This window comes from Perissodus microlepis, chromosome 15 (genome assembly GCF_051167445.1).
Source record: "Perissodus microlepis isolate ML-2025 ecotype Zambia chromosome 15, ASM5116744v1, whole genome shotgun sequence".
NCBI classification, from domain to species: Eukaryota; Metazoa; Chordata; class Actinopteri; order Cichliformes; family Cichlidae; genus Perissodus; species Perissodus microlepis.
In genome coordinates, this window is record NC_140475.1 from 33642715 (window position 1) to 33656717 (window position 14003).

General features: G+C 40.6%; 1 protein-coding gene across 14 annotated transcripts in view; it reads left to right on the top strand.

The window, feature by feature from the left end:
- The window catches only part of ptprsa (protein tyrosine phosphatase receptor type Sa), a 228123-nt gene that overhangs the window by 144847 nt on the left and 69273 nt on the right, over window positions 1-14003 (top strand). For 13 of the 14 annotated variants that reach the window (XM_084954050.1, XM_084954049.1, XM_084954053.1 and 10 more), the window contains 3 exons: window positions 2542-2652; window positions 12431-12700; window positions 12956-13537. In XM_084954050.1, the coding sequence (XP_084810176.1) occupies window positions 2542-2652; window positions 12431-12700; window positions 12956-13537 (963 nt within the window). The other variant, XM_084954057.1, reaches the window with a different exon arrangement.

The window sequence follows — 14003 nt, forward strand, 5'->3', positions numbered from 1 at the left end:
TTACAAAAGAGCAAGCCAAAGCTCAAGCAAAATGTATAGCAAAACGAACACGAAAAACTGTATTTAGTCCAGATTTTCAAAAGGCAAAGTCACAGAGTCAAACGGGGTTTTTAGTGTTTTCTTTCTAGAATTTTTAAGAAATCCATTTTCTCAGAATCATGGGAGGCCTGGAGGCTATCCCAGCTGTCATAGAGCAAGTTATGACAACTTTAAGACAGAAGCTAATAAATAGTGTATATTCCCCCTTCTCTGACATTGTCCCTGTACATTTTTTTTTTCTTTCGCTTCCTTTCCTTCATTTGCTTCTCTGCTTTCAAGCATCTTGTGCTTGCCTTTCTCTCCTCCCGAACTTTTTCTCCCATGTTCTGCAACTAGAAAGACTCTTTTGTGTGTTCTTCAGAGCTTCATATTGAAATAATAGCTCGAATGTGTAATGAAGCCAGTAGGGGCTTGGAAACAATAGATAATCCTACCTAGCATGGTGTCTCGGAGCAAATGAAACTCCCCGTCTTCTCTCAAAGTGTATTTTTTCTCTCTTTGCACTCCCCTCTTTGCCAGAAATTTGCGAACAACACCAAATGTTGTTAATAGTTGGCTCTCAGTGCATCATTGAGATATCGGTGGTCATATTTGGTTTACTGTCAAATTACACGTGATCGATTGATATTTATTTTTTACTAGAGGCAAATGATCAGTAGCCGCCGACAGCACGTGACATAGAACATCACTTGTTATTCAACCGTGTGGTAACAGTTAACAACGAAGGGCTTCCAGCGATTTTATAATTCAGCGCAGTGAGTGAGGGTGACAAGCCGCTGGCAGAGCTTTCTGGAAGCGTCCACCTGGAGTTGAACTTCACACAGTCCTTACTTTGTGGTCTCCCTTGTGCCGAGGCACTCAGCTTCTGAGCACATTCCAACCCACCTGCCACCGCGCTGGCATTTGCTGTTCCAAGTGCACATCAAACAAATCCAAATCAGATGCTTGCATAAACCCACGGCGAAGACTGTGCCACCTGCACTCTGCAGGTAGATTTTTTTCATTTGGTTCACGAGCTGTGTGCCAGGAACAGTTTCCCCGTGAGGGATGAGGATGATCTGAGTTTTAGATTGAAATTAAGAGATGCTAAAAAGAAAAAACAAAAAATAGAGCGCCATAGATTGCTGTGGCTTCGTGTCTTTATTATTGTTTTGAAAAGCAAAAACTGACCCAAAGGTATAAAATAGTCATGAGGGAAAGTGAGTTATCTTTATAATTAAGCAGGATCAATGATCTCATTTGTGGCACAGCTGAAGCACCTTATTAGGCCAACGTTCCAGAATAGTAGCCTTGTTCAACACTGTGTTCAATCTACTTTGCTGATGTGATGGAGTAGGTTATGGTATATTACAAAGCATCCAGGGAAGCTGCTGGCATATTGATGCTTCCTGGCTAAACGTTAACGAGCAATGGTGCTGTGTTTGTCAGAGAGGCCTCGGCTGCAATCTGTCTGCTGAGCCAGCCAGAAGCCCTAATGATATCATCAGGAAGTGCCGTCAACAGCGCTCTAATGAGGAATGATCTGACGCCTGTTGTTTCACCTCCCTCCTTTGTCCCTTGCACCTTTTTCTTCAGTGTCGCCAGGCATTTCGGTTTACTGTATTTGCGCATAGTATATAAGAAGCACTGCCGGTGAGAAATAATGTCTGAAAGTAGCTCAAAGGCGTCTGTTTTCGAACTCATAATAATGACAATAAGCAAGAAAAGAATGGGGGTCAAAGAGAGTGGCACACAAAATAGAGTAAATGTATAAGCGATTAAAATGCTTAGGAATTCAAATAACTGAATAGCAATATTAAAACCTGAATATTAATAATAATAATGCTTTATTGTATGTATTCGTTTGCAAGGTTGTTTGAGCATTTGTCACAATTTTGATGAGTAGTTATCACATGGTAGCAGATGGGCTGGAACGCTGTGGATGTGTGGACATTTTCTCATAAACTCTCCCCCTGCACCAGCGCACACACGCACACACACACTAACACACACGCACTCTCCTCTGGTGAGCGTTATGCAAAGGGTGATTTACTAATCTCATGGGGTTTACAAGACCATCTCAACACCCTTTCTCCATTACCTTTCAACATCCTTACATCATTACTTTGTTGCACTTTCTTTGTAAGCGATCTCACATCTTACACGAGTTGCATAAACCAGCCTACTGTAGCTATAAATCCAGTGTGACTGATTCAGTCCACATTTTTATTCATTTATTTCCCCCCTTCTTTTTAATCTGTGGATGGCTGAGTTTGGAGTGGAAGCCAGTTTGTCATGCCAATCTGCATAAGCATTGCGGAGAGAAGCAGATCTTGACAAAGTGGTCCTGAGAAATTCAAGATACCCACCATTAAGAAGATTGTCTGACTTCTTCATGCACTGTCACAGACAGATTGACTAATCATTTCCTCTCTGCTTCCTGTCTCTCTGTCTTTTTCCTTCTTTTTTTCCCTGCCTCTTTCCCTCCCCGTCTCGTCTTTGTTCAATGTCGTCGTTTTCCAGGTGCCTTGCAGATCGAGAACAGCGAGGAGACGGACCAGGGGAAGTACGAGTGTGTGGCGTCTAACGTGGAAGGCGTGCGCTACTCGTCCCCTGCTAACCTTTATGTGCGAGGTAGGGAGCAACCCGGTCAAAGAATCAGGCCAAGAAAACAAAACAAAACAGGAAGAATAATAAAGAAATAAAACATCTACCCATTCTAACTAAAATAACTCGACAGTGCAGCTCAGCCATAAATGGCATTACTGTTGAGCTTAACAAATGATAACTGCTTCCATTCTAGCCTAGTTGTATTTGCACCAAATGTATTTTGCAAAATAGTATTACCCAAGTAGTGTCAATATTTTAGCACTGATAGTATTGCCTGCCCGTAAATGTAATTTCATATGCACTGAAACTTCCAGATGTAAAACTATAATTGACCAACTAATGTTCTTCTCTGTTATGATGTTATGCTCCATTTTTTCTTTTAATGCCCTCCCCTACTCGCTCGGAAGGAAATGTGTAGCACAACAAGCCGTATGTCTTTACTTTATCGGTTGTAAGACACCTTTTACCTGTAACTGTGTGCCCGATCAAATGTTTCCCGCGCTGTCAAAGTTGGAACCCAAAAAGAGTCCGGAAGGACGTCTTTTTGATTAGTTTTTTACAGGTAAAGGAGCACAACGGTAAGTCTCAGTCTTGATTGAGTGGCGAGGTATTATCGCCCGCCAATCAAAACCTCAACCCCTCAGCCTTCTCTAGATTTGGAGGAGGAGAACTGAGTAGGCTGCTCTGTTTAAAAAGAAAAAAAAAGATTATAAATAGTATACATCCTCTATTTCTTTGTCATGCTGTTCTGGAGCATAAATCCATAGTATTCCCATGTTTCTTCTTTGGTGTATTATCTATAACGGCTTTTACAGTCAGTAGTAATTTTGGCTGGAATGTTCGAGCAAAGCGAAGATATCAAAAACGATCAGTCACAGGGAACATAGAGTTTCATAGGAAACAGACAATGAAGACAAAAGCGTACTCTCCACCACTAATGCTAAATGACAATGGATCCCTGTTGAGGGAGCTTTAATAAATTGAAGCAGATGCATTTTCGACATGGTTTATTTATACTGTGCATATTAAATAAAGATGCCTCCGTATCTACTCAGTTTGTTCCCTCTGCTGTGTACCAAATAACTTTGTTCCCAATAAATAATTCACTACTCTGACATTATAAAATGGGTCAGGGAGCTGCTTTTTCATTATTATTGCTATTATCATACCCTGTGAAGTAGCAGCATAGGAAAGGGAAAAAAATCCACTGTGAAGAGCTGAAGGTAAAAAAAGGGTTCATCAAGATTAGTTTCTGTTCTTGCCAGTGTTTATCCTGGAGGCGCATGCTGTCTCTTCTGTGATGTGGGCAATGTCAAGTAGCTATCCACCTTGATAATACATAGCATAGTAGGTGCTAAAAGGGTCATTGAAAATTCTAGTCAAGTACTCTACAGGCATCATTAAATACTGATGAATAATTATGGGAACACTTTGTTGACACAGCACTGGGATGTTCAGCAGCTCCTTTGGTCAAAACATATATATACATAAATATATATATTCCGTGATATCATTTCCAACAATTCATGCAGTCTCCATGAACACTGGCTCCATCAGCATGCCTTTAAAAGAGTACACAAGGGTCATAAATACTTAAGTACTTTCACGCTATGTAACACACTTGTTATGCTTTGATGGTGTCGACCTTTGTCTGTTTTCAGTTAACTTTTGTCAATCGATTCTTGATACTTGATGTTGACTATGTTTTGTTCACAAAGCAAAATGCACTTGAGATTAGCAGCTGTGGTAGGGACCAATTAAGAGCAGGAAATATATACATATATAAAAATCCTAAATTAAGACTACAACCCGACTGAAGGCCCAACAACGGCGCTTCTGATTGGCTTCCAATGACATTTTTAGTGGGACTGCCTTAAACTGCAGCTGCTAATTTCATCCCAAACTGTGTCTTTTTTTTTTTTCTTCTTTTCAATCTCTCATTTGTTTTTTTTCTCCTTTTTTGTTTTCTCTTGATTTTGTTTCCTTCTCTAATAAAAGCAAGTACGGCCGCAGCAGGAGCTTCTCCTCGTGGCTATAAGAAGCTTATGAAATTCTGAATTATGAGAATGGAACGCTTGATGTGACTCCAGTGGCGCCTCACTTCCTTTTTTTTTCTTACCAGGCGACAGTGCGGCCACTGGGGTGAATCTGATTGTTTTGGTTCAAGTTTATTTACGGGGGTGGGGCAGGCAAGTGTACTTTCAAGACGGGTTTCACTGATAGCGGGGAAAGGGAAAAGGAGGGGAAAAAAAGATGAAAGAAAAGGGAAATGTAGCTGCAGCTAAACACCTTGAGGTGGCTTTTTTTACTCTCTCTGTGTTTCCCCTATTTTTCTCTTCTCCTCATGTCATTGTGTTCTGCATCAACCCCTTTACATCCCTCAGAGCTTCGAGAAGGTTGGTGTGTTTTTTCTTTTTTACTTTTTTTAACCCACGTTAACAAATAATAAATTCAACATGTTGGAAAGAAAAAAATTTAGCTGTATTTGCCTATTTCAGAGCTCAATTGATTACTAATTTGAAGAGATACTAATCAGCTGATCCAAACTGCTAAATGATTATGAAAGAAATTTTGATTTCTTTTCAAAGGAAGAAATGATGAAAGCAAACCCGATTAGCTCGGGTCTTGTTAATTTACTTTTATGTTTGCATTGTGGGGCCTTTTCTCGTTTTGCATCCTTTGGTATTGCTTCTGCATCTAAAGGCTTTCTTGCATGTGCTGAGTGGAAATGCAGCGTGTGGAAATAACAGGACCTGTTGCATGATGGGAGAATGTAACTGCGCTTGCATGCCTCTTCAAAAGCCGTTTGGCCGCAGTGCTCTTTTTGTTTCTGCTTTCCTTTTTTTTTCAGTTCTCTTTCTTTGGTTTTGGTTGTATTTTCCCTAACACACCCCTTTTTTGGCTTACCTTTTTTTGTTTTTCCCTTTATTTCTTTATTTTTGTGTTGTGATTATAGTGTTGTGCGTTTTCCTTTAGTTCCTTATCTATTGGTGACCCTTTTTTCTGTTAAAACATCAGTCTCTTTTTGTGGTTTATTTGTCGGTGAGATTTTTTTTTCAAAAATGACGCTGCTCTGCTTCTTGGGTCTCGGAGTGCAAATGCAAATGTCGAATGAAATAATAAGTGTGTATACAGCCAGTGTTCCTGTCATCTTGTTTATAGCGATCCATTACTGGAAAAATTAGACCTGATTGGGCCTGATTGGCTTCCATGGTGATTTTAGGCAGCCATTAAGGGATGCCATTTACAGTGTCGTGTGGATCAATAACAATATAATGAGTTCGACATCAAATTTGCTGTTGCTTAGCGGGTGCTCAGAGATACTTTTATTTTCAAATGGCGGCAGCTAGAATTTGATTGGTTTTGTTGAATGACTGCTGTTTGTGTTCCCTCGCAGTCATGACACTCCATCAAATTATAATCTATTATTCAAAAGCCCTCCTTCCCTTGTACACACACGCACACACACACACCCTCTCTTTTCCTCATGGAATATTGATATCCAGGTTGATGAAGCAAGAAAATGCGCCGTATTTGTATCTTTCGTTCGTGTTATTGTCCTGGCACAAAAAGAAGAAAGTGCTAAATGAATTGGAGATCAATGCAAACGTTGTTTTCTGCTTAACTGTAGATTTGATTGGCTTTGTGCAATAATCAGATCTTTACTGAACTCCGTGTCACGCGATTTTGGGAACTCGTATAAACATGTGCATTTCATAGCTCCGCTAGTCTCGAGACTATTTAAGATAGATCTACTGGGTTTTTTAATGGAGCAATGGCTTTATGTTAGAGGTGTTACATGGAGTTAAGAGAGTCTGGGCAGATCAGGAATACCATTCTTTCAACTAGAAGAGATGATGCACATTCTTAGTACCAGTCTCTTTTTGGGGTTTTCATGTGTATCAGTCACCAGGGACTAAACTAACATATCTGAAAGTCATAAAAAGGACTACTACCGCAACAGCAAACTCATTACCAGATTACATGCTTTGGTATCAGTCAGTCCCGAGTGTATATATGATTTTCTCAGGCAACACCATATACCAAATTATCCAGAAACCTTGTGTTTTATCTGTCTATCTACCAAATAGCTAGATTATTTTAATTTGCCTTTTTTTGTTCCTCAAGATTTTATGGAAGTATGAACTACAGTAAGCCCAAATATCAAAAATAACCCCTCAAAGATTTAGAATTTAGTGGACGTAGGTTTTAATCCCAAGCTACAACACCTATTCCATTCCTCTGAAATGCACAACCCATCCTTTGTCCTTAAGTAAAGTCATAGGACTAATATAGGCAATTATCTCAGATCTACTACTTATTATGGACAAAGTGGAGGTTTTCCCTTCCATTACCTCTATTTACCAGTTGGCTGTCAAAGAGACTGTAGCAGTATGGTCTATGAAAGTGTTCACAAAGTATGCTAAAACCACACAAAAGAAACAGAATAAACCTGGCTGTGTCTATATTAAGTCTGTAGCTCTTACTTGAAGTGCTAAAAATAACAGTGATGCAGAAAGACTGCGCTGTTCTGTACGCATGTGCATGTTTACCCTCCTACGGTGGTATCTGCTTGGTTTTGAATGTGCTTGCATGTCCTGCTATGCATTTGTGTGTACTGTTGGGAAAGAAAGCTAGATTACACCTTACGTTCTCACTGGCCAAAGCAAAAATCCTGCCATCTCTATTAGATGTTTGTCTCAAGGAGTCCCCCGAGATAATACCCACTTTTAAAAAAAAAAAACATGTTGTTTTCAGAAATCTTCATTTTTCAGACAAAGCAAATGTTGTATAACCTCCTTATGCTATATATATAAACATACTTTCTTTCAAAATCAGAGTAATAACAATCATTGTAGGTATCTTTACAGTGAGGGGACATACTTGCAGTATCATTTGGCTGCTTGTCATCTACTTGTAGGACAATAGAAAAAGAGTGATTTGCTTTGAAATCCCCTCAATCACCTGCTTGCTATTATTAGATACCCCTGCCATGATTCTTGTCAGGTTCCTTTAGGTAATAATTTCCATTCTGATGAGCCACCCATAGTGACTGTTTAGCACTGGCGCAGCCAAGGTATGTTAATACAGACCGACCCCTGTGGCTTATATGTAAATGCCCAAGGCCTCTCCCAGGCAAGTGTGACTAAAGGATCTCTATACTGCACCTGTGTCCTCAGGCAGCAAGAGGGTGTAATCTCAGCTTCAAGGTGACACTAAAGGCTGCACATTATTTTGGCTTCCCCCCTCATTTTGGGGCAGCAAAACCTGCCTCACCAAAATGGCCGATAATGTCCACCTTCTGACCTCTGTTTTTTGGCACAAATCCCTCCACAACACTGCCCACTATTAGAGTTAGTGCAGTACTCTGGCATTCTCTCTCGACTGCTTTTCACCTCGTCCAGTGTAAGGCTTCTTGTCTTTCTCTCCACATTGGGGCTTGAAACAAGATTACATGTTGTTAGTACACTACGTTTGGTTTGTTTTCTCTTAATTCCAAATGGGCCGGCTGGGCTCCTGGTCTCTGTGAATGAGGAGCCTGTCCATGCAATTGGGATTCTTTTTGCTTTTTTTCCTATGTTTCAATACATTTGTGAGGTAGTGTAGGAGAAGGTTTCACACACATGCAGACAGCTTATCTAAGCTTATCATAGCATTACTCAGAACATTAAGTCGTATCGCACCAGGCCTGTGTCCGGTCAGTAATATCAGTGACCCATTTGCATGTGACATTGACATTTAGATGTAGAATTAATGTTGTGTTTTCCTTAAGATTTAAACATTTTTCTGCCAATCTGGAGTCAGAACTGAAGGGATCTTCAGTTCTTGATCTCCTGTAGACCTATAGACCAAATTCACTTACCTGTCTTACACACGGTGACGCTGTTGACAGGTAGACTCACCTGCATATCATTTATCAGTAGATTGCCCAGTACCAGGAAGCCTTTAAGCAAGGATGTTTTTGTTTATTGGCTCCGTGAATTGAACATTACGTCACACACCAGCCACAGCCAAAAGTTACCAACATTTGGCAGGTGACTGGTGTTAGATGCCTGACACTATAGGTACTCAAAGGTAAACAAAGACATGTTTATGTGGGGAAACCTCATTCACTCAGCCACTACAGCTCCCGGTCCATTGGCTGACCTGAGCCCCAGGGAGAGAAGCGCTCCCTCAGACACTCTTTGATTGGAAGTTTCCCCCAGATAACCTTGTTTCCCCTATTGAGTTTTCACCATTATTTTGGATTGGAGACCAAAATTCAAGATAAAAAACAAGCAAAACAAACAAAAAACATCTAATAGTATTGATGCATACCTATTTGTTGAACACAGCTGCACTCTGGTACTGTCTATGCTGTTCGGACGTAGCTCTTTTTGTGGATTTGTTCAGTTTCATTTGTTTACTTTAATTTGATTTCGTGTGTGTGTGTGTCTGGAACAATGCTATATTTGGGAATGGATGGCATGCTTGGACGGGCTTGGGTGACATTTTTTTCGATTGTATTGGTTATTTGGTGTCTGCCCAAATGGATGGGGGCGCACCTGTACATGTCACTCATGCCGTAGCCACACCCATGCATGTCCGTGTGAGGAATGGGCTGCCCTTTCACCTTTGTTGTTCAGTTAGGACATTTTTGAAAAATAAACACAGATATATATTTTTTTCCTTTTATCCAATTCAACATGTTTTTCGAATAATCTACCCCACTGACTTTTTTGAGTCTGTCGTTTAAAAAACAAAGTGTATCTCAACTGGATCAGGGTAGAACAGGCTTTTATAGAGCCACAGTTGCTTCTAATTAGAAAAATACTTTTTTGTTCAATTGTAAAAATTCAGAGATTTGATATTTTTAAGGACAGACCTTTGTGGTCTATTTTTACATTTGGTAATTTTGTGCTCCACAAGAGAGCTTTTTTTTTCTTTTTCCTTTTTCTCAAAAATCAGTAATTACATTTTTGCCCTCAAGGTTAGGTCTTGTCTTGGCCAGGGTTGTAGAGTTGTGGCCGGTCACAATAAACTATTGTTAGGATGTACACAGAATATCTCAGATGACAGAAAGCACAACACGGGATGCAGAAGGTTCATAGTCTGCAACTGGAAGGACTGTCCAAAGTGTTTGTTACATGAGAGCAAGATGCATTGGTTTCTAAGACTGAATATGTAACGGCTGCTACATGTTAGAGATCATGTAAGCTCCCAGGTAAAAATCCCCATAGAGTGTGTGTAGGTGATATTTGTGCCTTACTTTGTTGGAAAAGTTTAACTGTCTCATGCAACGATCATATGAATCCCATTTGGATCGACACGGTGTGCTTTTGGAATGCTACCTATCCTTGACGCCACTCTCAGTCTCCCCCCTCCCAAATCTCCCCTTCAGTCTCTGCGTACCACCTCCACACACATCACATCTACCCATCCCAAGACTTCCGAAGTCACATTTGCATTGTTGTGCAAAGTTTAAGGTGGGGAGAGGGGGACGTGAAGTTGAGTCTTGATTTTAAGCCCCAGTGTGTGAGACTTCTAAACCCACTTTCAGTCATTATTTTTCTTTTTTTTTCTTTTTCCAGAATCACAGTTTACTTATTCTATCCCCACTTATATCCTCCTCCTCCTTCCCCCTTTCTCCAAGAACCCCAAACCCCTCCTCTTCCCCTTTGCGTATTGTATAATTTGTCTGCGTGCCCATACTCTGCGCCACTGTATGTCTGCCCGTCTCCCTCTGTCTGTCTTGTCTACTGTCTTGCTGCTTGGGTCTGTTTGGTTCTGCCTTGTGTTTGTCTCTCGTCCCTGTCTTTTCCGTCTTGTCTATCTCTGAAGTCATCTCTTCCATTTAGTTCATAATTTTTTTCCTTCTATGCCTTTTTTTTACTTTCCATCTGTCTCTTTAACCTCTCCATCCCAACAGACATATTGACTTAGATGTAGATATTGTTAAAGTTCATACATAGAAATTATAGAACCCTGTAACAGTCTGTGCCTTTTTTTGTTTAAATTAAACCAAAGTTTTTGTTCAGATAAATACAAAGGAATTGTGCATGCTATAATTAGAGCAGTGCTCCAGCTATTGTCACCCACCCTAGATTAAGATAGGAAAGGAAAACCCAACATTTTATCAGTTTACAACAACTGTGTGCTAATTTGTGTTAGCATTAAGCTAGCCATCCTCTTGCATGTTACTATCTCCTATCAAGTGTTTGCTGGGATGCCTCTCATAAACATGGTGTCTTTTGCTAAATCATGCTCTTTCACTCTCCAACTTTTGCATACTCTGCACAATCATTCCTATACCAATGCAAAAAACAAACAAAAAAACTGCGCACATACTATATCTATATATACACATGTAAGTACACAGTACCGTTTACACCTTTCCGTGCACTTTAGGCTCATTATCAACCTCCTTCCACTCAGATCTCCAGTCCTATCCATGAGTTTTGAGGTTCTCCCTGTTTTTCTCTCTTAGCTTTCATTCTGTCCTAATTCAGTTACCTCTGTTTCTCCTTTTACCTCTTCTCTGTCTTATCCCCTGGATTTCTGCTCCCTGTTGATCCAGTTCTGTTTCCTTTCTTCAACACTCTGTGATAGTAGACTCTCTGGCTACAATTACTATAATTCTTTTTCTGTGTATTTCTAGGCACACAACTTGTTCCTCAATACTTATTTTGTGTTAACTGGGACTGCGATGTGACAATGTGCCACCATCACATTTTGTCACATTAGCTAAAGAGAAACAAAGTTTACACAGCACTGAAGCGGGTTATTCCCTTCCCCCCCTTTTACCCTCCTCCAACCTTCCCTCTATTTTTCTTCCTCTGTCACTCTTTGCTACTCTGTTGCCTTTCTTTCTATACTTCCCTCGGATGTCAAATCCTCTATCTTGTACTTCTACTTTCCTCTCCAATCGTCTTTTGTCTGGGCATGCTAGCGACCCTTCAGTTATATTCCTCTATGCATTTTATCTCAATTTTTATATCTGATTTTGTTATCATTTACTCCTTAATTTACCTCGATCTATTTATGCATGCTGTCTGTGAAACTGATAGCTGCATCTATCAATGGAACCGTGTCAGATCTTAATAAGGCTTTGTCCAGTGGATCTACCCTAAACCACAAAAATCTGATTAAAGTTTCTCATCTTTAAGCTAACCAGGAAGTAGAGGCAGGTGTCAAGTGGCAAACATATGCTAGAATGTGTTTAGTGACCTCATGGAGATGGTCAATAGTCAGTAACCCTACACTTCCTGTGCTGTGGGAGAGGCCTGTAATGGCTAACTTCTTGTTTGGCATGAGTGCCTGATAGGACAGGAAGTTCCAGGTTGCCATGTTGGTCTTATGTGATAACATTATCACATGGCCTTTACTACACACTCTCATACTTCGGGGATAGTTTACGCTGTAGTTGTATATTTGTCAGAAGTTCAGTCCCAAAGATGAGAAACTCGTAATAGATTTTTGTGTCTTTAATTGTGCTGTGATGGGTCAAATATTGGTCAATGGAACCTTGTTGCTATGAATCGTTGCTTAATTGTTAATCTATATTGTTGTTGAAGCAATTCTGTTAGTTTAGTTCCTTCTCATTATTTGTATTTTTTTGTTTATGTTTTAAAAAGTCTAGTTTTATTTTGTGTTTCAGTTCACATTTACCATGTTGAACCTTTTGTGTTAAGTATTTTCTGGAGAAAGGTCCATTTTCATCGGCCTCTCTTGTTACCTCTCTCTCTCTCTTTCTCTCTCTCTCTTTTTTGACGCCCTTGCCCTCTGTTGTCATCCTCTCCCCCTTCCTCATGCCTTCTCCCAGTCCGGCGGGTGCCTCCTCGCTTCTCCATTCCACCAGCAAGTCAGGAAATCATGCCCGGTGGTAGCGTCAACATAACGTGCGTGGCAGTGGGGTCGCCCATGCCTTATGTCAAATGGATGCTGAACGCTGAGGATTTGACACCAGAGGATGAGATGCCAGTGGGTAGAAACGTTCTTGAACTGAGCAACGTTCGTGAGTCAGCCAACTACACCTGTGTCGCCATGAGCAGCCTTGGGATTATTGAATCTATGGCACAGATCACTGTCAAATGTAAGAGAAAACTGTGCTTGTGAAGACCGGTGCCAATGACCTAGATAGACTTCATAAGTTTAGTTAACATAGACTACCTATCGACATTATGTTCAGTTAAGTTTTAAACATACAGAAAATTGCTGAATTGCCAAAATGTTCCTGTCTCTGGAAAAAATGCCCAAGCCTCATGTGTGTTTTTTATTCAAAGTTACGTGTTTTTTTTTAAACTGCTTTAATTTCTGTTTTTTTTGTTTGTTTTTTTTACCATAACAGCTCTCCCAAAGCCCCCAGGTACCCCCGTAGTTACGGAGACCACTGCCACCAGTGTGACCATCACCTGGGACTCAGGAAACCCAGATCCAGTGACATACTATATCATCCAATATAGGGCCAAGTCTCCAGACAGCAAATATGAAACTATGGACGACATCACCACTACACGTTACAGCATTGGCGGCCTTTATCCCAACACAGAGTATGAAATCCGTGTCTCAGCTGTCAACACAATTGGCCAGGGTCCTCCTAGTGAGCCGGTAGAAACTCGGACGGGTGAACAAGCCCCGGCCAGTCCACCAAGAAACATTAAGGCCCAGATTCTTCCCCAAAATACCATGATGGTTCAGTGGGAAGAGCCAGAGGAGCCCAATGGGCAGATTAAGGGCTACCGTGTTTATTACACCATGGATAACTCCCAGCCCATGAGCCTCTGGCAGATCCATAATGTCCAGGACAGCCTCATCACCACTATCCAGAGCCTAGTTCCTCAAGAGACCTACACAATCAAAGTTTTAGCATTCACCTCTGTAGGGGATGGACCTTTTTCAGAACCCATCCATGTCAAAGTACTGCAAGGAGGTAAGGACTCTATACCGACTGATTTTTCCTAACTGGGTCAGCTCGGCTGCTGGTGTTGAAACTATGTATGATGAGCATCTGTTCAGTGTTCAGAAAATGTTGAAAGCACATTGTTAGGTAACTTTAAAGTAAGTCATACAGAAATTCTTCAAACGAAATGGCCCCTAAAGCAGAAGGCTTTAGACGAATGCTGTGAAAATGGAAAATAAACAGTTGTTTTTTATGAATCTGTTGCATCCTATATTTTCTGAAACTTTGAGCAGACTGTGCTCGGTGCCTAAGAGACATTGTTTTCTTTCCTGCTGTGCAAACTTCACATCTCCAAATGATGTTACAATATGTTTGATCATTATAGTCTGAATAAAAAAAAAAAACCCCGATTTGAGAAAGAAGGATGAGCTTCAGGGCACATCCACTTTTAGACACCGCAAAATAAGTAAATTCTCATTAGCCTAAATATATTATT